The sequence below is a fragment of the Piliocolobus tephrosceles genome, chromosome 11 (genome assembly GCF_002776525.5).
Source record: "Piliocolobus tephrosceles isolate RC106 chromosome 11, ASM277652v3, whole genome shotgun sequence".
Lineage (NCBI taxonomy): Eukaryota > Metazoa > Chordata > Mammalia > Primates > Cercopithecidae > Piliocolobus > Piliocolobus tephrosceles.
Genome location: NC_045444.1, coordinates 94020742 through 94046072, shown reverse-complemented (window position 1 = coordinate 94046072; position 25331 = coordinate 94020742). Strand labels below are relative to the sequence as shown.

The 25331-nt window shown below is 36.0% G+C and overlaps 1 protein-coding gene across 5 annotated transcripts in view; it reads right to left on the bottom strand.

The window, feature by feature from the left end:
• CREB1 (cAMP responsive element binding protein 1) overlaps window positions 1-25331 on the bottom strand; it is a 74629-nt gene that overhangs the window by 27582 nt on the left and 21716 nt on the right. For 3 of the 5 annotated variants that reach the window (XR_002733198.1, XR_004229219.1, XM_023219636.1), the window contains exons 2-6: window positions 19664-19785; window positions 15015-15161; window positions 7858-7958; window positions 5150-5292; window positions 260-442 (exon numbers count right to left, since the gene is read on the bottom strand). Coding sequence is in view for 2 of the 5 variants with exons in the window: in XM_023219636.1 (XP_023075404.1) it covers window positions 260-442; window positions 5150-5292; window positions 7858-7958; window positions 15015-15161; window positions 19664-19777 (688 nt within the window). In the remaining 3 variants the exon portion in view is untranslated. Of the gene's footprint in view, window positions 1-259; window positions 443-5149; window positions 5293-7857; window positions 7959-14226; window positions 14269-15014; window positions 15162-19663; window positions 19786-25331 lie in introns of all 5 variants that reach the window. The other 2 variants (XR_002733197.3, XM_023219623.1) reach the window with 1 other exon arrangement.

Sequence of the window (25331 nt, the reverse complement as noted above, 5' to 3'; positions counted from 1 at the left end):
TGTTTCTTCTACCCCAAATAGTAAAGATGTTAAAGGTAGATGCCAATATTTTAAAAACTGAAAATAGTTGTTTTTATGCCATGACATTTTGGTCCAATTGGAATAATGGAAGAGTTCATGGAAAATACTATCTATATTGAAGAAATGTTAACTACATTTGAATGGAGCTTTGTAATATGATACTTACTTTTTCTGTGAGTTTATAAAATTTTAGTATTTTGAAGAATTTACCACACCTGTGAATTCTGAATTCCCTTACCTTGAACAACAACTTGGTTGCTGGGCACTAAGATCTGCTGTCCATCAGTGGTCTGTGCATACTGTAGAATGGTAGTACCCGGCTGAGTGGCGGCTGCATTGGTCATGGTTAATGTTTGCAGGCCCTGTACCCCATCGGTACCATTGTTAGCCAGTTGTATTGCTCCTCCCTGGGTAATGGCAACTAAAATCCAATGGATTTTATTGTTACAAGTTTAATACCATAAAAGACTTTTAAAACACTAAATCCAATGTAGAATAATTTATAAAATAATCTAGGAGAAATTACAGCAAATAACATCACCAAGAAGGGTCTGATATATTCAAGTAACTTGCTGCTCAGGAAACCCATATTCAATTTCTACAATAGAAATAAACTCTATGAACTGCATTCTAATTTATAATAATAATGCCTGTTAACAATTTTTTAAATGGAAAAATGTTAAATTCCTTCTGAAGTTATCTGGTTCTGAAGAGGTTCCACTCTGTGATCCTTTCTTTCATTTCAGCATTAACTACATAATGCATTAATACTTGTCCCACTAATAAATAAATTTCTGGAGAGTAGGAATTTTCTTATCTACTTTCATACACTTAGCACAGTGGCAGCCATGGCATAGGCACCCAATAAATGGCTGTTTTAACATATAACTAATAAAGCAGTTCATCAGTGCATTCTACTCCCTAACTCTTGTAGAAATTCATTAATGGTATCTAATCTACTGAATGAAACAACTGAACTATCCTATGGAACTTAATTATCAACAGTCTCTCATGGAATTTTAAAATCAGAGCTCAAGGTCATCATTTAGAAAAAAAAAAAACTTTTACTGTCAATTTCTAAATTATTTAATACATATCCAAGCATTTTCATATGGAACCCGTTATTTATGCCCTAATTAGCCACACCTGCCATTCATTTGTTAAACAATAAATCAGTCAACTTTTGCTCATACTAGTAGATATTTCACTTTATGAAAAACTAAATCAACTTTATGCTATAGTACATAGAAAAATTTAATTTAAAAATTAGATTGTTTATTTGGAAGAAGCATTTAGATAGGTGGCAATATCCTCTCTAGACAATTCGCCCTGTAGGGGGTCAAGCTTTTCAGAACGAGAAGGACAGAAAATCACAATATCACATATAAAACTGCATAACTGATTTCAACTAAGAAAAAGGTAAAACAATGCAGGAAAGTCAACATGTCTGATTAAGCATGTCCATTAGAAGGGAATTAGTTTGGGATCAGTTATCCACCAGCTATGGGAAATAACATCCTGAGTCACCTGTACATGGGAAATTGATTATCTATTGTCTAATCAAGAAATAAGAAGAGTTAATGGTTACAGTGTGATTAGTCTAGCAAAATGATACTTGTGAAAATTAAGATGCTGGCATATACACTGGATCTAGTTTAGCAAATCCCAGAAGTTTTACTTATCTTAGGCAGGGAGAAAAATGAGTAAGAACTATTCTAAGATTAATTTTGCATGATTACTTGAAAGAATGAGAAGGTTAACAGAAACAAATCACAATTTCTCATTTAGAGTTAATGAGTGAATTCTACTGTATTTAACGTACCACTTTCTTCTTGGCTACAGAGCAGTGAACTCGAGGTGGGAAGAAGAAAGCAGAAATAGTAAACCATGTATGACAAGACTGGGTTGTAGTGTGAGTTCCATCACTGAACAGTTTGTTTTAATTTTTTTCTTTTGAGACAGGGTCTTGTTCTGTTTTACAGGCTGGAGTGCAGTGGCAAGATCACAGCTCACTGTAGCGTCCAACTGCTGGGCTGAAGTGATCCTCCTGCCTTAGCCTCCCAAGTAGCTAGCACAGGCCATCAGGCCCCACTAATTTTCTAAAAACATTTTTTTGAAGAGAGAGGGTTTTGCTATGTTGCCCAGGCTGATCTTGAACTCCTGGCCTCAAGCAGTCCTCCCACCTTGGCCTCCCCAAGTGTTGGGATCACAGACATGAGCCACTGTGCCCAGCCATCACTAAACTGTTATTTGATTCTATTATCTCTTCTCTAAAAATAAAAGCATCTGAGTTCTAGCCACTAAGTACAATTTTGTAAATATCAAATGAGGTCATGTATATGAAAATACTTTGGAAACTGAAGTCTAATCCTACTGGTTTTTCTCTATAATATTGATGTAAATACTTTATTATTCTCAAAAGATTTGAGATAGCTTTCAATAAAACACAATTCATTAAAACAAAATAAAAAAAATAGAAGTCAAGTAATGGATGTATCCTTAGTTATATAAAACAATTGTAGAAGAAAATCTAGACTAAGAAAATAATACAACTAAACAGAAAGTTAGCTAAATCTGAGTGGCCAGAATAAAGAGGGAAACATCATGAGTCATAGTTTTATTTAGTGAAACAAAAAAATTCAAGTTCAAAATGACAGATACAAGTTTTCTATCTAAGAGCAGAATCACTAATAAGACTTTACTATCTGGGACACTGAACCAAGTAACAGATAAATCTAGTAACAACATGCATTTAATAAAATAATCAATTTAAGGAAGGAGTGGAAATTCATGCCTCCACCTGGAGGGGTACTCAGAGGATATGCTTTAATTTGATAATTCCACTCTTAGAATATTTCCATAGCATTGTTTGAAACAGTAGAAATGTCCTAAATGTTCAACAGCAGGAGAATGTTTAAATAAGTGCTATATTTATACAGTGAAACACAATGCAGCTATTAAAGAAACAAAATACATAACTATGTGTGTTTATATATCTATGGTGAATTCCGACAACCATATGTTCATTTTATAAGTTAAGAAATATATAAATGTTGCTGTATTGCTCGTAATGAAAATCAGGAATATAATGTTAAATCAGTTCCATCAAAGCCATGTGTGCACATACAGAGAGGACACAGGATAAAAATAATGAACAAAGTTTATAATTTCAAAGTATTAATCTCTGTTTTTTATTTTTTATTTTTTGAGACAGAGTCTTGCTCTGTCACCCAGGCTAGAGTGCAGTGGTGCAATCTCAACTCACTGCAACCTCCGCCTCCCGGGTTCAAGCAATTCTTCTGTGTCAGCCTCCTGAGTAGCTGGGATTACAGGCATGTGCTACCACGCCTGGCTAATTTTTGTATTTTTAGTGGAGACAGGGTTTCACCATGTTGGGCAGGCTGGTCTTGAACTCCTGACCTCATGATCCACCGCTTTGGCCTCCCAAAGTGCTGGGATTACAGGCGAGAGCCACCGCACCTGGCTTAATCTCTTAAAACTAGCAATTTTCAGCTGCTGGAGGAGAGGAGCCTACCGAATTAAACATCTGTGGGGGCGGTGGTACTTCTCTAACGTTCATTTCCCCTTTTTAGATTCTGATAGGCCTCTTTCCTAAAGAGCATGCTTCCTAGTTCCAGTGAGAATCTCTGTAATAGTGAATCTGTTACTGATGGGAGTATGTTGTATCCCTCAGGTATGCTGAAGTAGGGGAAAAATAAAGATCATGTATCAATGTCTTTGAATACACATCCTGAATAACTGAAAGCATCTGGTATGAGGCTATCAACTGAAAATCACACACACATATAGAGTTGTAGGTACAGAGTTGTACTTTATATCTTCCACAAAGATCTTAAGAAGAAAAAAGATGACTAAGCTAATTGAGCATAGTGGATAAAAAGCTTAGTCAAAGACACCTTCCTTCTACTTAGTCTCAAAAGGTTCAGCTTTGCAGAGTTAAAAAGTTTGCTACTTGAGAACTTGTCTTTAATACAGTTGGGAATGCAAATTAGAGTTATGCAAACCAAGGTTGAACTGGAACTAAAAAATAACATGGGGGTCAAACTTTCATGCATACTTCTTAATTTTTAAATTATTTTTATAAATAGGGATGGGGTCTTCAACTCCTGGAGGGCTCAAGTGATCCTTCTACTTTAGCTTCCCAAAGTGCTGGGAATACAGGCGTGAGTGCTGGGAATACAGGCGTGAGTGCTGGGAATACAGGCGTAAGCCACTGTGCCCAGCCTCAAGCTTTTATGCATATTTCTGATACAGATTCCCTCAGGGCATTAGGAAACTAACTCAGTAAAGAAGTTTCAATGTGTACATTTAATTTGTAACTAAGGTGGGTGGGGGAAAGGATATAAATGGGCAGCACTGGGTTTAATAAACAAATCCAAATGAAAAAAATCACTGAATGAATAAAGCACTTTGAGAGGCAAAAAAAAAAAAAAAAAAAAAAGAAAAGGGAAAAAGAGAAAAAAGTACCATTCACACAAATGCTTTTGATCAAACAAAATAAAATTCAAAAGGACCTTATAACAGATTTTGCTTAAAGATAAGAAGACAGACTTAAGTGCCAGACAGAGACATCACAGAAATGAAAACTTTGTAATTTTGTAAGAGCAATCTTTGCTTTATGCGGGCCAAAAAGTATATTACTATCTTTCATATGAAAAGGAATAATTGAATGAGCTGACTCAACCAAGCCATGCTCATCCCCACTTGAAACATTCTAAAATACGAAGATATTAAAATGCTACAAAATGAATACAGAGATATATTCAAGAAATGATTTTTTTAAATCTAAAAAACTCATGTTCTTTCAACACATATGAGGACTAAAACCTAGGTTCTCAATTAGTGGTTCAAAAACTTCAGACTTTTCATGCATCTGCACAGAAACAAAAGGACATCTAAAAGGCTTATATACTTGACTAATCCTAACTAAAACTCTCTGAAGAAAAGAAAATACTACCATTACAGAACTTTGCATAGTGAAGAGTAAAGAAAATATAATAATGGCAGCAAAACTGAGAAGACTTGGCACTTATATGGTTTCTCTGAAGAGAATGTAGCTATTAGCTTTTCTCCTCACTTTTTGAAACAGAAATTGTCTATTACTCACTATACTGTCCACTGCTAGTTTGGTAAATTGGAGTTGGCACCGTTACAGTGGTGATGGCAGGTGCTGAGGTCTCCTCTTCAGACTTCTCTTCTTCAATCCTTGGCACTCCTGGTGCATCAGAAGATAAGTCATTCAAAATTTTCCTACAAAATTAGAAAACTAGAATAATTAAAAATATAAGTAAAATTTACTGGATAAATACAAATAATAGTTAAAGATGAGAAAACTGAGAGAAAGCTGCTAGTGCTTAGGACAGAAGGTTTTTTTTTTTTTTTTTTTTTTGAGACAGAGCCTTGTTCTATTGCCCAGACTAGAGTGCAGTAGCATGATTTTGGCTCACTGCAACCCCCACCTCCCGGGTTCAAGCAATTCTCCCACAACAGCCTCCCGAGTAGCTGGGATTACAGGTGCCTGCTACCACGCCTGGCTAATTTTTTTGGTATTTTTAGTAGAGACGGGGTTTCACCATGTTGGCCAGGCTGGTTGAACTCCTGACCTCAGGTGATCTGCTTGCCTCTGCCTTGGCCTCCCAAAGTGCTGGGATTACAGGTGTGAGCCACTGCACCCAGCCAGCAGAAGTTTAAAATATATAAATTACATGAATAAACTCTTCATGGGTCAGGGATTGATCTAGACGTCAAAATGAACCCAAATAAGTACAACAACAAAAAAAAAGATGGATTATCTTTAATCTCAACAAAGGAAGGGTGCAATTAAGGGTAATAATAAGACTGATTACATTAAAAAATTTTTTTTGCATCTCAAAGAACACACACACACACAGTCGGAAAGTAAAAAGTCAACAATCAACTAAGGGGAAAAAAGATCAAAACCTGATTTTTAAATACTCACTTCTCAGATTGGGAAACAAAAAAGTTTAACAATATCTGTTAGCAAAGCTACAAAAAAATCCCCACACTCTCATACATTGCTGCTGGGAGTATGAAACTGGCACAACCCCGAGATAAGGAATTGGTGATATTTAAGGAAATATAGGTGTTCATGCCTCAATCCCATTTCCAGGAATTCACCCCAATTCCAACAATATGAAAATAAACTCGCTTAAGATTATTCCCATTAGCACTGTTTGTAACTGCAGAATAGTGGAGACATATATCCAAAGTCTAAAATAGAAAAAAAAAAAATACTGGAAACAATCTATATGCCTATATATAGGCGAGTGGTTGAATAAACTATGGTACATCTAAATAATGGATATAGCATATCTTTTGTGTAAGGAAAAAAGGGAAATAAGAAAATATACATGTACCTGCTCATTTGTTCAAGAGAAGAAATCGGGATGGATAAACCAGAGAGTAATGATTTTAGCTATTTACTGGAGATGGGTAGGAAAGAAATGAAAACGACAGAAGGAATGGGGAGGCACTACTGAATATACTTTTTTGTGCCATTCTGACTTTTGGCACAGTGTTAAATGTTTCACTTACTAGGAAAAAAAAAGCAACAAGGATGAGTGGAGAAACTCTAAAATGGAACCCAAAAACAAAGGAACCATACCATATTTCAAATGAATAACATAATCACACTGAAAGGTGGGGAAAAAACCCCTTAAAAACCCTAACCCAAGTAATTTTTGATATCTTAAATTTGTAACAAAATAGTTATAAAGTCTGTCCCTTTATGCTATTATAAAAAATGACATCTTTCTATATCATGTGCTTATTCACATAAATTTATAGTTACTGTTTTATGCCTTTGTCTTTCAAATCACATAGAAAAAAAGGAGTTACAAACCAAAACTACAATAATCCTGGCTTTTATATTTACCTAGGTAATTACTAGTAGTGTTTGGTTGGATTTGCTTCAGGATCAAATGTGTTATATACTAACATGAGACACACTTCAAAGTTAAAATCTAACACTAGCTATACTTAAAATAAATTATGAATATAAATACATATAACATATAGTGGTAAGATTTCTTAGACCTCAAAATCAATTTATTGTTAGTCACTTAGGATTCTTAATTTAATTGTAAGGACAGAGAATGGGGTTATAGCCAAGCGGGGGGAAAAAACTAACCCTTTGAAAAATAGAAATATATAAAAATAAAAATAATTTATACAAACAGGAAGGAAGATAATTATGAGTCTGAAGTTTCTTAAATGCTCAAGTAAACGTGTCAAGATTTATGGAACTATCCTTCCTGAAGATATTTAATGCGGAGCTAATTTTTACACTAAAAAATGGTTTTGGTTCACCTTGGAGGCAAGGCATGGACTAGGCAACATCGATAACTGAACACAAAAATTATATTAAGCTACCCCTAAAATTAGGGGATGTTAGTAAAGCATCTCCCTGAGACAATTATTAAATTAATAGCTATCTGTTAAACACCATGGCATAAAAAATGGTTTGCAATGTGTTACTAAGCAGATAAATAACGGAGCCTCAGAGTTGGCTTATAACTAAAAAATGTTATAACCTTATCAAATGTATTCCATTTTTCAAAAGAAAGACAGCCAGCACAGTCTACAGAAACAGAAAAAAAAAAAAAAAAATCAGGACAAGTGCTCTTCTTATTCTGTAAGATAAGCTTCACTTTATTTGAGACAAATAACTCAAGATGAAGAAAAGTAATCTATGAAGAACTGACCTGAGCAACTAACTGGTCTTCTGACATCTCTTTATCTGCAACTACCTAAGACTTCCTCCACATCTTTGATTCTAACTATTAAATTCCATACCTGTAAGAAGGCCTCCTTGAAAGAATTTCCCTTCGCTTTTGGGAATCAGTTACACTATCCACTGACTCCTGTGAATCTTCACTTTCTGCAATAGTTGAAATCTGAAAATAAATAAAAACTTTATCTTGATAATCAAATTTAGTTCCTATAAAATTTTTGTTAAACAGTCAAATACAAAAAGTCATATATAAACTTTATACATGCTTCAGTAGAAAAAAATCAGTTCTTATGGGAGACAACCATACCAATCACTCTCCCCTTCCCTTTACTTACCCTATAAACTAAGATGAAGTTAGAGAACCTAAAAACAGCTACAGTTTAATTTTTTTTCGGGACTCCATGTAATCAATCCTGAATGCATCAGTATTACTTATCAGTTTTTTCTTACATCTGTTGGAACAAAACTACCAACTAAAATAAGGTTTCTGATATAAGGGATAAAATGGATGGCTAAATATTTGGTACTAAGTCTACAAAGTGACTATACAAATATTATTCTTTAACTTTATAAACACTTATGAATATATTTACAGTTGTACAGTAAGACTGGCGATCCATCATTACATCCCTCACAGTTGTTCCTAGCAAGTTAGGAAAAACTCCTAACATGTTTCAAAGTTAGCATTCTATAATTAGGTTTAAGTAAAAATTCAAGGTAAAGAACTATGCATTTCTGAGAAGAATCCCTAGATTGAAAAGTAATAAAGTGAATAAAAATTTTACATGGGATATTAATGATAGAAACTAGAATTTACAGATGACTATGTGCCAGGTTATGCGAATGCATTTACATATACTATATTACTTAATACTCATAGTAATGTAGGCACCAGATGGTACTATACTCTTATATGCATTCCATAGATGGAAGAACTAAGATACAAAGAAGTAACTCACCCGAGTCACAAAGCTAGGAAGTAGTGGAGCCACTGTCAATATTTAGTACCTCCATTTTAGACATCCTTACCAGCATCAAAATCCTGGTGGTTCCAGTCTCAAACCAGACTGTTCTAGTCTCAAACCAGGTTTGTCAGAAGCAGCAACCAGTGGCATTTTCACACCTTTTCTAGACTAGAAGAGTTCACTTACCTAAGTTGCTTGATTGTCAAATTTACACTGCCCACGTTTCTCTAATCAGCAGAAACCTTATGCTCTTTCCTGAACTAGGGGCACATTATGCTGTCAGATTAAGAATTATACTTAACCAAGACAAAAGGGTCGATGCAGGTTAGCTCCATGTCAAAACATATGGCAATGGCAGTAAGGAAACATATTCAGAGGTTCTTGAGAAATTCCAAGCGTAGTCTATGTGTGGTCTGAGCCTAGTGGTTCTCCCAAGTGGGCATTCATTTTGACAGGGCTTTGTGCTATGCATGCTCATTTAAAAATGAAACCAGGTAAATCTAGTAACTTGTAGTAAAGCATACTTATAATGAAGTAATTTGCCCCATTCAAGCACTTTAAAGTCTACGTACAGTCTTAAAGACCTAAAAATCAACAGGCAACATATAATGAATTCACAAATGACAGATAAAAAGATTGGCAATGCTGAATTTAGTCTGTGATTCTCAGCAGAGTAATAATCCTGTAATTACTGCCAAAGGAGCACACAGAAAAGTTTCGCGTTAATCAGTAGCTGCTGTAACTAGCCCACAGAAGAGTCTCTGCACAAACTTTCTCATATATAGAAGATCAGGAACTATGAAAAGGCCCGAGCGAAGGATCAGAAACTCAAGGAATAACAAGACTGAACTCAAAGTGGATAGTACTGTGACAAGTGTTGTTTCCCTTCATTAATACTCCAATCAAAATTCACTTAGTTCCTCTGTGGCTCTTTCTGTGTCCACTGCTTGACTCTCATATGTCCCATCCTTACACCCTTCTCTTAAGGACATATAGTGATTAAGGAACACCCCCCCGCCACCTTCCAAATTGGAACTCATTAAAACAACAACATCAAAACATGCCATATAAACTACCCACAGGATAGTTTTGAAATGAAACAAATTAATGTTGTTTTTAAATCTGTGTCTTTTGATTTCGTTTTTCTAACTCTGGATCTATGGCCCTTAATGGAAAAAAAAAAAAAAGGCTGCCTTTCTCTGACCTGTAAGATTTTGTCAATTCACACAGAAGGAATTAACTTATCACTATTTAGTGCTTGTAACTCTGTAAATGTAAAGAGAATTCAGACCACTGAAATGAACACAATACTTCCTCTTTGGGAATACCATCTGAAGAGAAGTAAGCCATGAAGCCAATTCCTATGGAGTCCCTAATCTATCACTTAATCAATAATAAAAATACTGCCATAGGATATACCAACCCAAGAATGAAGTCTAATGTAAACTATGGACTCTGGGTCATTATGATGTGTTAATGTAGGGTCATCAAATTATAACACAAATGTACTGGTCTGGGGGGGCGGATGTTAAGAATAGGGGAAGCTATCCACAGAGTTGGGGAGGGTATACATAGGTAATCTCTGTAGCTTCCTCTAAATTTTGCTGTGAACCTAAAACTGCTGTTAAAAAAAAAAAAATCATACTGGACCCACATAACTGAGATCAATAAAACTCATGTCAAAAATCTATTTTACAAATAACAGAATAAAAACATACATATGAAAAATTATACCCCAATTATAAACATCACATATTATCATCACCTTTCAATGATGGAACCCTTTCCTTTTGCTCTCATCTCCTATCACTTATTAACTTCTTTCTGAATTTTTTAAATAGGTCTTTAATTCTGGCTACTTGTAAGTCAAGAAATTTTCAAAAAGCTAAACTACCACTTGTAGATACAAAGTTTTAGGTCTGTATTTCTCAACCTGTTTATATTGGAAAGGTGGAGGACTCTGTTTTGATTATTTGAAATCTTAAAATAAACTATAAAGTAACTAGAACCAATCAAAACAATGGTAATATTCGATGTTTACTAAAACTATACATGGTCCTCTGGAAACCTAAGTACTCTCCCTTGGTAGAGCTGACACTCATGGTTTGGATATAGTTTTTTTTTTTTTTTTAATTTAAGATTTTTTTTTAAGAGACAGGATCTCACTCACTCATCCAGGCTGGAGTGTAGTGGTGTGATCATAGCTCACTGCAGCCTCAAACTCATGGGCTCAGGAGATCCTCTGGACTCGACCTCCTGAGTATCCGGGATAGCAGGCATGCACTACCACTCCCAGCTAATTTTTACTTTTTTTGTAGAGACAGGTTCTTGCTATGTTGCCCAGGCTGGTCTTGAACCCCTGGCTTCAAACAATCCTCCTGCCTGGGCTGGGATTATAGGCCTCTGCGCCTGGCCTTAGATACAGTGTTTTACTCATTGGATCAAGCAGCTTACTGAAAGTCTAGATCAATGATCTTCAAACTCTTTTGATCTGCATGTATCTCTTATAAATAAGAAAAATTTTACATAGGCATACATTTTTCTTATTTCTAAATTTTAAGTATTTGTATTATAAAACGAGTTCTTAAAGAGATAGGATAAGCACAAATATTAAAAATTTATATATTTCTTAAAGATAAATAATGTAGTTTTTCAGGATAGTGAGAATGACATGATTTAATATGCTTCATTAAAAAATCATTTAACTTTTTTTTTTTTTTAAAGACAGAGTCTCACTCTGTCACTCAGGCTGGAGTATAGCAGCATGATCTCGGTTCACTGCAACCTCTGTCTCCTGGGTTCAAGCAATTCTTGTGCCTCAGCCTCCCGAGTAGTTGGGATTATAGGCACCTACCACCATGCCTGGCTAATTTTTCCATTTTTAGTAGAGATGGTGTTTTGCCATGTTGGCCAGGCTGGTCTCAAACTCTTGAGCTCAAGTGATGCGACTGCCTCAGCCTCCCAAAGTGCTGGGATTACAGGCATGAGCCATGGAGTCTGACCTCATTTAACACTTTGTAACAGTCATTTAGAAATCAGATTCTAAGCCTGGGTTTTCTGAAATGTGATTTAACAACTGCTGGCATTGAAAAAGAAAACTCATGTAGATAACAAAACTAGGTGCGTTTGAGGTGTGCTTACTAAATAATCATTTTCATCTACCAATTATGCAAGCTTTCAATGAGATTTAACTAGTTTATTATTTTCATCTCCCTGGCTCTAAGTCAGTTTATTGCATGTTAACAGGAAGGGGTTACAATTTTGTATTTTTAACAAGTAAAACCTGCTGAAACTCTGGAAGACTTCTAAACAATTTAGAAAGTTCTATTTCTAGGGTTTTCAAGTATTTAGATTTGAAATTTTAACACTTATGTTGTAAACTGCATCTCCAATCACCTCCCTCCTTGCTTACTCTGTTCCAGCCATACCTTTCTGTTATTCCTTGATATCCCAAGTATACCCTCACTTCTAAACCTTTGGACCTGCATGCCTTAGCCTCCCTCATTGCCTTCCGGTTTGTGCTGTGCTCCCTGAGTACATTACATAAAGTAGAACACCCTTCCCTCCACATCATTCTCCATCCCTTTCCCCTGGCTTTATTCATCTCTCTCATACTTCTCACCTGACACACTTTATTTTTTCATAGTCTGTCTCTTTTCATTAAAATATGATCTTCATATTATTTGCTCATTGCTGTCTTTTATAGCAAATAGAACAGTCACTGGCACATAGCATGTCACCAATAGACATTTGTTTTATGAATGAATGATAATTTAAAGCAATAATCTAGTCTCACATCAAGAGAAATGTACCTCGTATATTTTGGAAACTTTATTCTAGAATATTAATGAGATCTCCCATCTACGAGATCCTCTCCTTGTTTGATCATCTCTTCTGATAGAAACTATTTCCTAGTTGTTAACACTAATCACCATTAACTGGCTAAGATAACTATTAAAATAGATACTCCATAGTTTAGGCCTTTTAAAGAAAAAAATATTATATTTGTATCTCTGTTTGTAGAATCCAGGGTTCAAAAAGTCCAACTTTTATTTTATAAATACATACTCTTAAATTAGAAGTACAGCTCACCTTAATGGACCTTAATGGAAAAATGTGTTCCTTAAAGATGAATACAAGCAAATAAAAAAAAAGAATATTTCTATAGTTAATGGCCATAAAATCTCCATGTCCAAATTATGTTGCCCCAGAATAAATATTAAAATCAAGAATACAATCAACAATAACACCTATTACAATCAAAAATAGTAATCTTAGCAAATGTTGTGGCTGTAACTTAATTTTTGTGTTCTTTATAGAAAGATCTTCTGTAAGTGAAAAAGAGAAAGGTAGATGTGCCCAAGGTCATTTGACTTTTTAATGTCCAAACTGGTTCTGGAATCTAGGTCTCCTCACTAGCAAATCAAGTTTTTTCACTATTATCAAGAGGAGAATATGGCTAGGGAATTAGTAATGGCACAGTATGGACAATGGTAAGGTAGGATTCAATGGAATAAAAACTAAGGCAAAGGACTATTGCTCAGTCATTGTGATTTCACAGAAATATCAAGTTCTTAGATCTTTACATGCACAACACTATCTTTTACTTGTTAACAAATGTCATTCCCAGTGTCTTATGGAAATTCATACAACTGAAGATTTCACACAAAAACATTACTTCTCCTCCCCCACACTCCCACTTAAGTGTCAAAGCGAACCAAAAGCACAAAGACAGAATGAAGTAGAGGTGGGTAATAGCAGTTCAACGACTCACTAGTATAAAATGGCTGACAAATTATACTGAGGACATTAATAGAACGCTTCCAGGACAAAGACAGCACTTCTCCCCTCTACAAATATTAATCAGTTCTGGTTACTATATGTAAAGAAAATATAAAAGCTCTCACCCAGAAGAAAACAACCAGGATGGTGAAGAGGAAACAAAGTTATACCATCTAATAAATGGCTAAAGAAAAATAGTTTGTTTAGTCTGGAAATTTTCTTAAAAATAGGAAGCGTGCGGGGGATGGGGAAGAGGAAGCAGTCCAATAGAACAGGAATTAGACTTGCTAATCTAGTTTCCGAGAATAGAACCTGTGTTTACCTGGGATCACTAGGTGAAAGTTTTAGAAAGATATATTTTGGATCATCACAGGGAAGAATATTTTAGTAATCACTCCTAACTGTAAATAGGTTACCTCAGGAGATTGAGCTTCCTTTCTCTGAAAGTGTTCAAGTAAATGCTGGACTACCATTAGGAAGAGGGGAGAAATGTTAAACAGAATTAAGCAACAGACTAAGGGCTGGCGAGGTAACAAGTATGGCCTATACCCAGAAGATCTCTGAGGGTTTTGTTCAAGTGCTGAAATTCCATGTTTATAGAGGAAAAGGACAAAGACATAAAGAATAATTTCTCACCTTCCTTTCTAATAATAGTTCTCTCCAAATCTAGGACCTAGGACTCACCTGTGATCCGGAGAAAAGTCTTTTTAAGTCCTTACAGGAAGACTGTGAAGCAAAAAATATGAAATGGGAGGCTGGGGTTATGGCCTACTTGAATGAACGTTCAAGTCTTTTTTTTCAATAAGCTCAATTGCAATGATCTATACTGCTCTCGGTTCCCTACAGTTAAACAGAGTAGTCACCTTCAAAGGTATACAGTGCCTTTATTACCTGTGGATCAAACCCAAAGGAAAGATCTCTCCAAAGAATAAGATAACATGCATAGTATAATCCCTGACCCTCAAGATGTACCCTCTGAATATATTATTTAAAAGTTATACACTGTAACTGAAAACCCTAAGCACAGTTGATTTTACAAATGCTTTATGTAATTTCTAAGTTCAAATAATATCTTAGGTAAGGGTATTAATTTTTGATCAAGGGTTTATTTTTCTCCAATTGTAGATTTAGAAAATTCATTACTATTTTTGCATCTCAATTTTTCTTAACTGAGGTACCTCAGTCCTACAGTTTCTCTCAAACATTTCCACTTTATCTCATGTACTTCATTATTTTCCCCAATCAATCATTTTTCTTCTGCAGCTTAAGAAATTAGTCATTTTCTTTTGTTTGTTCTTCTGTATATATGTTCCTATACATAAGGTGACTATATAGATGCAGCATATTCCTATACTGTGAATAAAATAAACTCTGAACTAGATGTGTCCTTATTTTCATAACTAGTGAAAGGAGAGAGATATGGCTATAAACAATAGTTATTAAAATAGATGCAGAACTTTTTACACACATACCTGAACTGTTTGGACTTGTGGAGACTGAATAACTGATGGCTGGGCCGCCTGAATGACTCCATGGACTTGAACTGTCTGCCCATTGGGCAGCTGTACTAGAGTTACAGTTGGAGCAGATGATGTTGCATGAGCTGCTGGCATAGATACCTATGGTGTTGAACACAGAAAAGAATTATCATCCCAGATACTCTTTGGCAGTACTCATGTTCAATATGAAATAACATTTTAGAAGCAAAAACGTGACCTTTTTGCTAGATATGTATTTCCCCGATATGAAAGTAATGACTAAATTTAATATTCTTTAACAAAAAAACACTATAAAAAACACCAAAAACTATACCCCTACCCTTTTCAGCTGTTCCCAAGTGACAAAAAAATAAAAGCTATTTCAGTGTTATACTAAATATATAATACAGACTCTCAGAACATGAGATATCACTTTATTTGTATGGGACTTTACATTTTCCCACCTGCTTTCATTTCCAATTTCTGATTTCGCTATTTGAAGAAAATGAAGACTGGGTGATAAGGATCTCCATTTTAAAAGCAAAAATAACTGCTCAACGAGATTAAGTGTTCACCCAAGGTCAACAGATACACTATCCTTGAAGAAACATAAAATTCTTCAGAATATGTTAAATAAGTCACATTCTAAAATCCAACTACTCTCAAGCATGAGCAAACCTGACCTACTAAGTCTAGAACTAACGTAGTTTTAATGAGTCAATAACCAGGTTAAAAGGGTCCTTAAATCATACATGTCTATCAGATGTTATTTATTGCTCCCATGCTTGAACGCATTCAAGGATAGGAATTTTATTTGCTAATTCAGGAAACAGTTACTAGGGACCTATGTTCCAGGACTAATGTTAGAACTGAAACTACAGAAGTGAGAAAGAGAGGGGTTTCTGACCTCAAATAAATTATTGGGGGTATGTATGTGAAGGAATAGGGAAAAGAGACACAAGTAAATACAATTCAGTTTAGTAATGAGGTTTGCTAAAAGAAAAATGGACACACTGAGGAGAATTACTCTACCCAACCTAAGGGGAGGCTACCAGGGAAGAATGTGAATTTAAAACAAAAGAAAAAAGTTAGACTTGTTATTATTACTTACAGGGAAGAGTCAGAGAATTTCAAGCAGAGTGGAGCAGTGGCAAAAGCAAAGAGAAAAAGCATACATGGCAGAGTGGGATAACCAGCAGCTCAGCACCAATGCAGCACATAAGTGTGTTACTGTATGATGTATGAAGTAGGGAGAGAGAAAACAACGGAGGCAGGTGGGCCTGGAAGTGCTAGTCATAAAAAGCCTGTATTATGTCACATCAAAGAAATTGCCTTCTATCCTGAGGGTACTGTAGAATCCACCGAAAGGCTTTTGAACTCCTGAATACCATGGTGACGTTTGCTTTTAGATAGATCACTTTAGGTCAGGCGAGGTAGCTCACGCCTGTAATCCCAGCACTTTGGGAGGCTGAGGCGGGTGGATCACCTGAGGTCTGGAGTTCTGAGACCAGCCTGGCTAACATGGTGAAACCCCATCTCTACTAAAAATACAAAAAATTAGCCGGGCATGGTGGCAGGCGCCTATAAGCCTAGCTACTTGGGAGGCTGAAGCAGGAGAACTGCTTAAACCTGGGGGGCAGAGGTTGCAGAGAGCCGAGATTGCGCCACTGAACTCCAGACTGGGCAACGAGAGCAAAACTCCATCTCAAAAAAAAAAAAAAAAAAAAAAAATCACTTTAGTGGCAGTGTGAAAGATACGTATTTTGGAGGGAAAATTGGTAGTGGGGAGACCAATGAAGAAAGCCCATGCAGTAGTTAAGGAAAGATGATGAAGGCCAAAAGTAGCGCAGTTAGTAATAGCAGAGACAGGAATGAGGGAAGTGATTTTATGAAAATTTGGAAGCAGTCCAGAAACGGCTTTATGAATGGTTAAAAGAGGTGACAGAGGAACTGCAGATGACCCACATTTCATGTCTGAAAGAGAATTGGTAGACTATGTCCTTAATTGAAAAAGAGAATGCAAGAAGGAAGGACAGGCTTTGGGTGACTGGGGTTGTAATCGATGATGATGAAGCTAATCATGAATTTGTAGAGATGGATGTTTATTTTAGCAGGCAGTGAAATATTTGACTGTGAAGCCTGGGGGAAAGACCCTATAAAGACAGAGTCTTTGGCATATAGGTTAAAACCAGGAGCTTCCATCTCTGGATAGTAATAAAGTCCTTCCTTATTAATCACTTTCTCTCTGGCCACTGTAAGTCTTGCTTAGTCTTATTTAGTTCTCAAAATGTGGTCCATGGAATAGCTTCATTAGAATCACACAGGATACTCTGTAAAGTCAGATCTAACAGGAACCCAATCATACTTCCCCTGACACTGAAGTTTGAGAATCATAACCTTACTCAGAGTATCTCATCTCAATTCCATATAAATGCTCTTCTAATATTTGAAGCAATTACTATGTTCTCTTTCCTGAGTCTTCTCTAGGGAAAATATACCTAGCTAACTCAATGAATAATTCCTTTTCTACACTAATAATTTTATATAATAGCTCCTCTCATTACAAATTTATAAAATACAGACATAAAAAATAAGAATCCTTAATATTCCTGTCACCCATAGCTAATCACTTTTAATATTTTTGCTGTAGATCTTCTAGATGTTAAGGCACATGTACATCCAATTGACTGATGGAGACGCAGTCTTGCTCTGTCACCCAGGCTGGAGTGCAGTGGTGCGGTCTTGGCTCATGATAAGCTCTGTGTCCTGGGTTCATGCCATTCTCCTGCCTTAGCCTCCTGAGTAGCTAGTACTACAGGAGCCCACCACCACACCCGGCTAATTTTTTGTATTTTAAGTAGAGACGGGGTTTCACCATGTTAGCCAGGTTGGTCTTGATCTCCTGACCTCATGTCCCGCCCGCCTCGGACCTCCCAAAGTGCTGGGATTACAGGCGTGAGCCACCAACCCCAGCCCGTACATTCAATTTTTATAACATGCTATCTTTACTCAGCCAACCCTTCTTTTTCATAAAACCATTGGAAAACATGCTTTACCATATCAAAAACACAAATTGTGAGAAAATGGAAGTAGAGTGAAAGGAATTCCCAGGATGACACAACACAGCTGACTCTGGGGACAACCAGAGTGGACAAAATCATGTGACTCCAGAGATAGATATGTTGAGGGTTATCATCATAAAGATGCCTACTGGCATTGCATCTGCTGCTGCTTTTTTTTTTGTTGTTGACAGGGAGTCTTGTTCTGTCACCCCGACTGGAATGCAGTGGCGCAATCTCGGTTCACTGCAACCTCTGCCTCCCGGGCTTAAGCAATGCTCCCGCCTCAGCCTTCCAAGGTAGCTGGATTTACAGGTGTGTGCTACCACACCTGGTTTTTTGTATTTTTAGTAGAGATGGGGTTTCACCATGTTGCCCAGGCTGGTCTTGAACTCCTGACCTCAAGTGATCTGCCCGCCTCAGCCTCCTAAAGTGCTGGGATTACAGGCGTGACCCACAGTGCCCGGCCTAGCATTCTGTCTTTTTCTTTCTAGAGGGCAAAATGCACAGATGAGCCCAGATTCTTGTGTTGCCCCTGTATTGATGGAAGTCCTGGCTCTCTCTCCCCTTAAGTCCTGCATCCTGCTTCGTTTGAGTACATTAAATGTATCTAGCTTTGTCTTATTCCTGAAGGCTGGAGGTAAACTCTGGTGGTCTTACGAGAAAACACAGAACAGCTCACTCCTTCTGACTATATTCTTGCTGGAAGTCCAGTATCTGGCTCACACTATCTCAGCCACACACCAAGTATGGTGAGCCCTCTATTTCCCATTATTCATTCTTGCTAGGTGACTTCTCTAGGAACTTTTAAACTCTTGGAGAAACTGAAGCTACATATATCAGAGTTTCTGTTAGGATTATATTCTCCTGGGAATCTTCATCTGAAAGAGGCGGTATCACACTATTACCTAGCAGGTCTGTATTTGCTATTCGTTTTTTAAGTTAACCACCTTTCTCATTCCTATCTATGTAAACAGCTGTTAATAAAATATCTGAGGAAAATACATGCAAACAAACACATAAGAATGAGAGAAAATATTCTTAAAGACAGGATGTTTAAGACAAAGATGAAATGAAAGAATCAGGAATTATATTTAAAATATATAGGAAACAAGAAAACTACTATCATCCTTAAAATGTCCTTACATGTCAATTTATTTGCTTATCCTAATTTTTAGTTTAGGTATATAAACTTAGGCTTTCATATTATCTGCATCCACACTGCTGAAAAATAAATCTGTGTCATACAAAAAAAAAAAAACCAGCAGTTGTCATACATAGCCAAGGTTTTCTTTCCTTATCTGAGAGCACCAATTAATTTGCCCATAAGTTTAAAATGTAATTATTTCTGGATCATTTCACTAAAAATACTGTATTATTGTTTAATAATACATTTTACTGTTGTTATTGAATTAATACTATCATTTCTAAACATACGCTAATACTAAGTAAATAGGAATTTTGATATTGTAAGAATATCTCTTGCTCATTCTATGTATATCTATGTAATAACAACTAAATTTTCTTGGAAACGTATTCCTCTAGGAAGAGACACAAACTTGAATCGCTCCACGTATTTTATACCTGGGCTAATGTGGCAATCTGTGGCTGGGCTTGAACTGTCATTTGTTGGTTTTCAGCTTCTGTTACAGCTGCATCTCCACTCTGCTGGTTCTCGGCTCCAGATTCCATGGTCATTTAGTTACCTATAATAATATGGAAGAGTGTTACAAGCACCACAGTGCTTTGTGCTTTCATGACTTTAAAGGCAAATTTCAAGTTATAAATAGGTATATACGTGGTGGTTACGTTACCAAGTGAACTCAGAAATCTAGTTAAAATATAATGTAGCTGAATTACTGTCAAACTTGTTCAAATATGCTGAGCTATAAAAGTTCTAGTCCTTTCAAAGAAGAAAAAAACATTTCTTCTCCCTTGGCTGTTTCTTCCCAATGGGATATTACCTTGTCTAGAAATAAAAGATTCTTCTCTTACATAAATCTCCCCTACTAACAAGGAGAGGTGCAGTGGTAGCAAAATTATAATTTTTCAAAACTATACTCATCAGGTACAGAGAGAGATGGCAGAGAGTGGAAGTAAGCTAATGATGACAGAATCTATTAGATACTGGCTTCATAATACCTCCCATAAGGGTATTTCCCCCCATAAGAGGGAAGAAAGAGGAAATGTAAGCTACTTCCAAAAGTGATTACTAGTGGTAGGACAAAATCAGTCCATTTCAAGCCCAAATTTTTTTTAGAGATGAGGTCTTGCTCTGTTGCCCAGACTGGAGTGCAGTAGCGTGATCACAGTTCATCTGAATCTCAAACTCCCGGGCTCAAGTGATCCTCCCACCCCAGCCTCTGGAGTGGCTGAGAATACACGTGCATGGCACCATACCAGGTAATTTCAAAAGCCCAAGTTGTGGAATTTCAAGGTAGAAAGGTGGAATAAATGGCCACAGAGCCAAATCAGAGGTGCCAAACACAGAAAAAGTTAAGGCATTCTGATACCTTACCCCATGTATAGCATGCAACACTATACTGTACACATATACACAGAGAAATACCTCTTATATTTTTTAATTGTAAAATTCTGCGTAAGGTAAACACTGATCTTACTTTTTGGGCTCTGCTTTGCTAAGCGCTTAGTGTATCTGTTGGGTAATGTAACACTGGATGGCAGCAAAAGTGGAGTGGAGAGCAATTCCTACCAGCAGTAGCTACTGTAAATCAAGGTTAGAGAAATCTCTGTTAACTGGGGAAGCAATCCTGTCTAAAGGATTCAGGAAAATAGGCAATGTTTCTAGGGCCTGTTATAATTCAGTGTCTCGCATATTATCTGTCAAAACAAATTTGTTAATACTGAGGGACTACCTTTAGTGATTCCACAAATAACACAAAAAGCCCACGACTTTCCCAGAATATATTTCATTTATTTTACAACTCTGAAATTGATCATCAAAACTGTCACTGATCCTTGTGATCATTACACTCCATCACAATGTATTACATACTAATACATTTTGCTGTCACTCATAAGGTTCCATAAAAAGAAAGTGTTTTACAAGTGACAGTTTAAAAAATGAAAATGAAAATATCTCTGTAGAAATGAATATAAATAGTTTGGAAATACCAAAATCCACAGATGACAAGGAAAAAGATCAATAGACTTGAATACATTATTTAAAATATTCATAAAGCCACCAAGACAAGTGCACTGACCATATAATCAATAGTAATATCCAGAGATGTAGCTCAACGGTATTCGCTGTAAAATTTTTTAAGCCAAAAAAAACCACCTGAAAACAATTATCCATCAAGAGAACCATTACAAAATTGTAACAATGAAAAAAATTAATATATTGACACACTGTAAAATAGAGCCCCATTTATATTTTTTAAAAAGTAAAACAAATTGTTGTAAAGGTTTATGCATGCAAAAGGTGTGCAAGATTAAACACTAAACTATAAGCAGTAGCTCTGAAGAGAGAAATAGAATTTTGTAGAACTGTACAGAATGACTTTCACCTTTAACTCTTGACATATTTCAGTATTTTAATATTGACTAAGTTTCTTTCTTCCCATGAGCATGGATTCAGGATGACTTGTACAATTAAACTTTAATATCAGAAGACATGTATAATATTATAAAATAATAAATCAAAACTATAATTTTGATACAAAGTTTTTAAAATCTCAGATATTTTTACGTGAAAATACCATTTTTGTTTAAATTTTGCCTATTTACCCTATATTTCTAAATTATAAAAAATAACTTAAAAAATTATCAAATAACTCTGGTTATCACTGGTGATTAACTTACTGAGTTATATTTTGCAACCTTTTTATTTAAAAATAAAAAACCTTATTTTTAAACTAAAAATAAGATAGACATCAAATGTAACAAACAACAACAACAAAAGTTTACCTGGGCTGGGACCGATGGCTCATGCCTGTAATCCCAGCACTCTGGGAGGCAGAGGCAGGTGGATCACCTGAGATCAGCAGTTCGAGACCAGCCTGGATCAACATGGTGAAACCTCATCTCTACTAAAAGCATAAAAACTAGCCGGGCGTGGTAGTGGGTACCTGTAATCTCAGCTACTCGGGAGGCTGAGGCAGGAGAATTGCTTGAACCCAGGAGACAGAGGCTGCAGTGAGCTGACATGGTGCCACTTCACTTCAGCCTCGGTGTCAGAGTGAGACTCCGTCTCAAAAAAAAAAAAAAAAAAAAAAGTTTACCTGTAAGTTATCCATACATTTTGTCTTGAAGAAAATGGCATATAAAAACAAAAAACTAATTTCAATAACAATAAAATAAACAAATACTCTCAATGACAGTACTGAGTCAAGGTAATAAGAGCAGACATTCGCGGCCGGGTGTGGTGGCTCACGCCTGTAATCCCAGCACTTTGGCAGGCTGAGGCGGGTGGATCACCTGAGATCAGGAGTTCCAGACCAGCTTGGCCAACATGCTGAAACCCTGTCTCTACTAAAAATACAAAAAATTAGCCGGGTGTGGTGGCAGGTGCCTGTAATCCCGGATACTTGGGAGGCTGAGGCAGGAGAACTGCTTGAACCCGGGAGGCGGAGGTCGTAGTGAGCCGAGATCACACCACTGCACTGCAGCCTGGGTGACAGAGCAAGACTGTTTTACCAAAAAAAAAAAAAAAAAAGTAGACATTCACAATTTTTTCTCCATTTTCTCCCTCTATAAACCATCATTTTATCTAGAATGAAGATAAATACAAATGTATCATAATACCTCCTTTGTAGACAGGGTACACACAACCATTTTTGAAAGACTTTATTCCAAGCCACATTTTTAAAGCTATGCTGTCATCTGGTATGTGTAGTTTTACTCTACCATTTGATTAAACACAATCTAACGCACAGATTGATCATTTATTTCATTTTTATTTACAACACATTGAGACTACTTAATTTTTTTTGACATTTAAGGTACAGAACACCATTACAACTTTTTGTTTTGGAAAATAAAGTATTACTGTATTACAATAAAGGAACAAAGCCATTAGTGAATACAAGTAAATATCAGTTACAAAGACATACTCAAAATGCTTTTCATCCTCTTCCCTCCACAACTGGATAATATTTCTTTTTAAAACAAAGTGTGATATTTCCAGTGTATAGGAGCCCAATTTAAACAACTGGTGTTTTATTATCATTTCATTCAAGAAGCCTACCAATCCTTTTTAGGGTAGAGGATAGCCTTCTTAATTTTTATAATTTTTATCTTAAGTAGATACCAACAACTTAGGCAACAGTACAAATATAATCGTTCATTAGAAAAAGTAGGTCTTTCCTTAAAGTGCTGGTGATAATTATTTTGGACTCTGAAAGTTTTTTGCTGTTTTTGTTTATACCCTCAGGTATAGAGAGAAGAGATGGTATAGTATCATGTGTAGAATTTTTAATTTTCCTATTTACCCAGTACCAGTCTAGCTGGTAGTTCCATAATCCAGACACATATGTGGATTCCCAAGTGGTATGAAGGAGATTCTTAATTCACTAAACAAATGCAAAAAATAAATAATAAAAGACTGAATAATGCTATAAAATAAGAAAGAGACCAGATACATATGAACTCAGAATGTTACATGAAACATCAGGCTTGTAACATTAGCAACAGAATGTATCCTAAAGTCATAAAGTCACTTAAAATACACTATTGGCTTGATAGTTTTGTAATTCTTGTTCTTTCAATGATTCTGTTTTTAAAATTTATTTGGCATTAAGGTTTAAGATTTGGGGTTTTTTTGGATTTATCTTAAAATTAACATAAGACTAATCCTTTAGAAACTTTGAGCTTATGCAACAAATTTTGAAATAGTGCTATGTTTAAAAGGAACAATTTTTTAACCGATTCACAGATATGTATCATTTTGCTATAATGGTCTCCGGAATTCTACCCCTTAATATAAAAAGTAAAGAGCCAAGTGATTCTGTAGTATAATTCACTCAATCTTGAGAAAAACAAAGAATGTTGTTCTAAGTAGTTGGGAAACACAGTCTAACACTTGACGACAAGCTGGATTTGTCACCAACTGGCATTGTCTCTAGTGGTTGTTAGACAAACTAAACTTTCTGTGTTTTAGTTTCTCATCTGTAACAACAAGAGGGATGAATTAAAAAATTAAAAGATGTCTTTTTTTTTTTTTTTTTGAGACGGAGTCTCGCTCTGTCGCCCAGGCTGGAGTGCAGTGGCACAATCTCGGCTCACTGCAAGCTCCACCTCCCGGGTTCATGCCATTCTCCTGCGCAGCCTCCCGAGTAGCTAGGACTACAGGCACCCGCCACCAGGCCCGGCTAATTTAACATTTACGGTAAAGGAAGTATTTCCTTTTATTATATGCTAATACATATAGCAAAGAATGATACATTGAGTAAGAGGTCACCTAGCCTCTTGATCCTGGGTAAATACAGAGATATTCTCATCCATTTGTACAATAATGAGACTGTAATACAACCTGAGATTATTAGCAGTATTTTTTTTAAAAAAGCTCCAAGTCATACTACTGCCCAGTGAAGATTCTTAGTGGAGATTGTCTTTTATCTATTATGTTGCTCTGGTCATAACTGTTGTTACAGTTATTAAACAGTTAATTAACAGTCCCTTCACTTAACTTCTAAAGTTTTTTCTTTCCATTCTAGCCTCAAGAAATTTATCTGATTAGATTTCCCAATAGTAAAGGGACTTTCATATCCCATATTGTAACACTTTCATACCCCTTTCCACAGTAAAAGCGGTAGTAGATATTAAAAAGTTTAAAATGTAGTTTAGGTAAACATCTCAGCAAAGTGTCAAATGAGTGCTTCCTCAGCGTTTAAAAGAAGAGACTGTGTTCAGCAATAATCAGGAGAATGAGAGAATTCCAAAGAGGCATTAAGGATGAACACAGTATTGATAAGTTTGGGACGAACTTTTTCCATAAGAAAAATGGAATGAACAAAAGTTTGAATTATAGCCCTGTATAGAAAGAGTAAGTTAGAGGCTAAGAGACTTTGTATAGAAAACAAGGAAAAAAGATAAATGATAATAGCCACTGAGAATAAAGCAATGAACAGAAAAAATTTTAAAAACTCTGCTTTTATGTAGCTTACATTCTAGTAAACAAGTAAAACACGTAAGTTAGATGATGGGAAGCGTGTAGAAAAATAAAGCTGGGAAGAAGGTTGGAGGGTCTTAGTATTATAAAGGTTGACTATAGTACCCTTACTAATAAAGT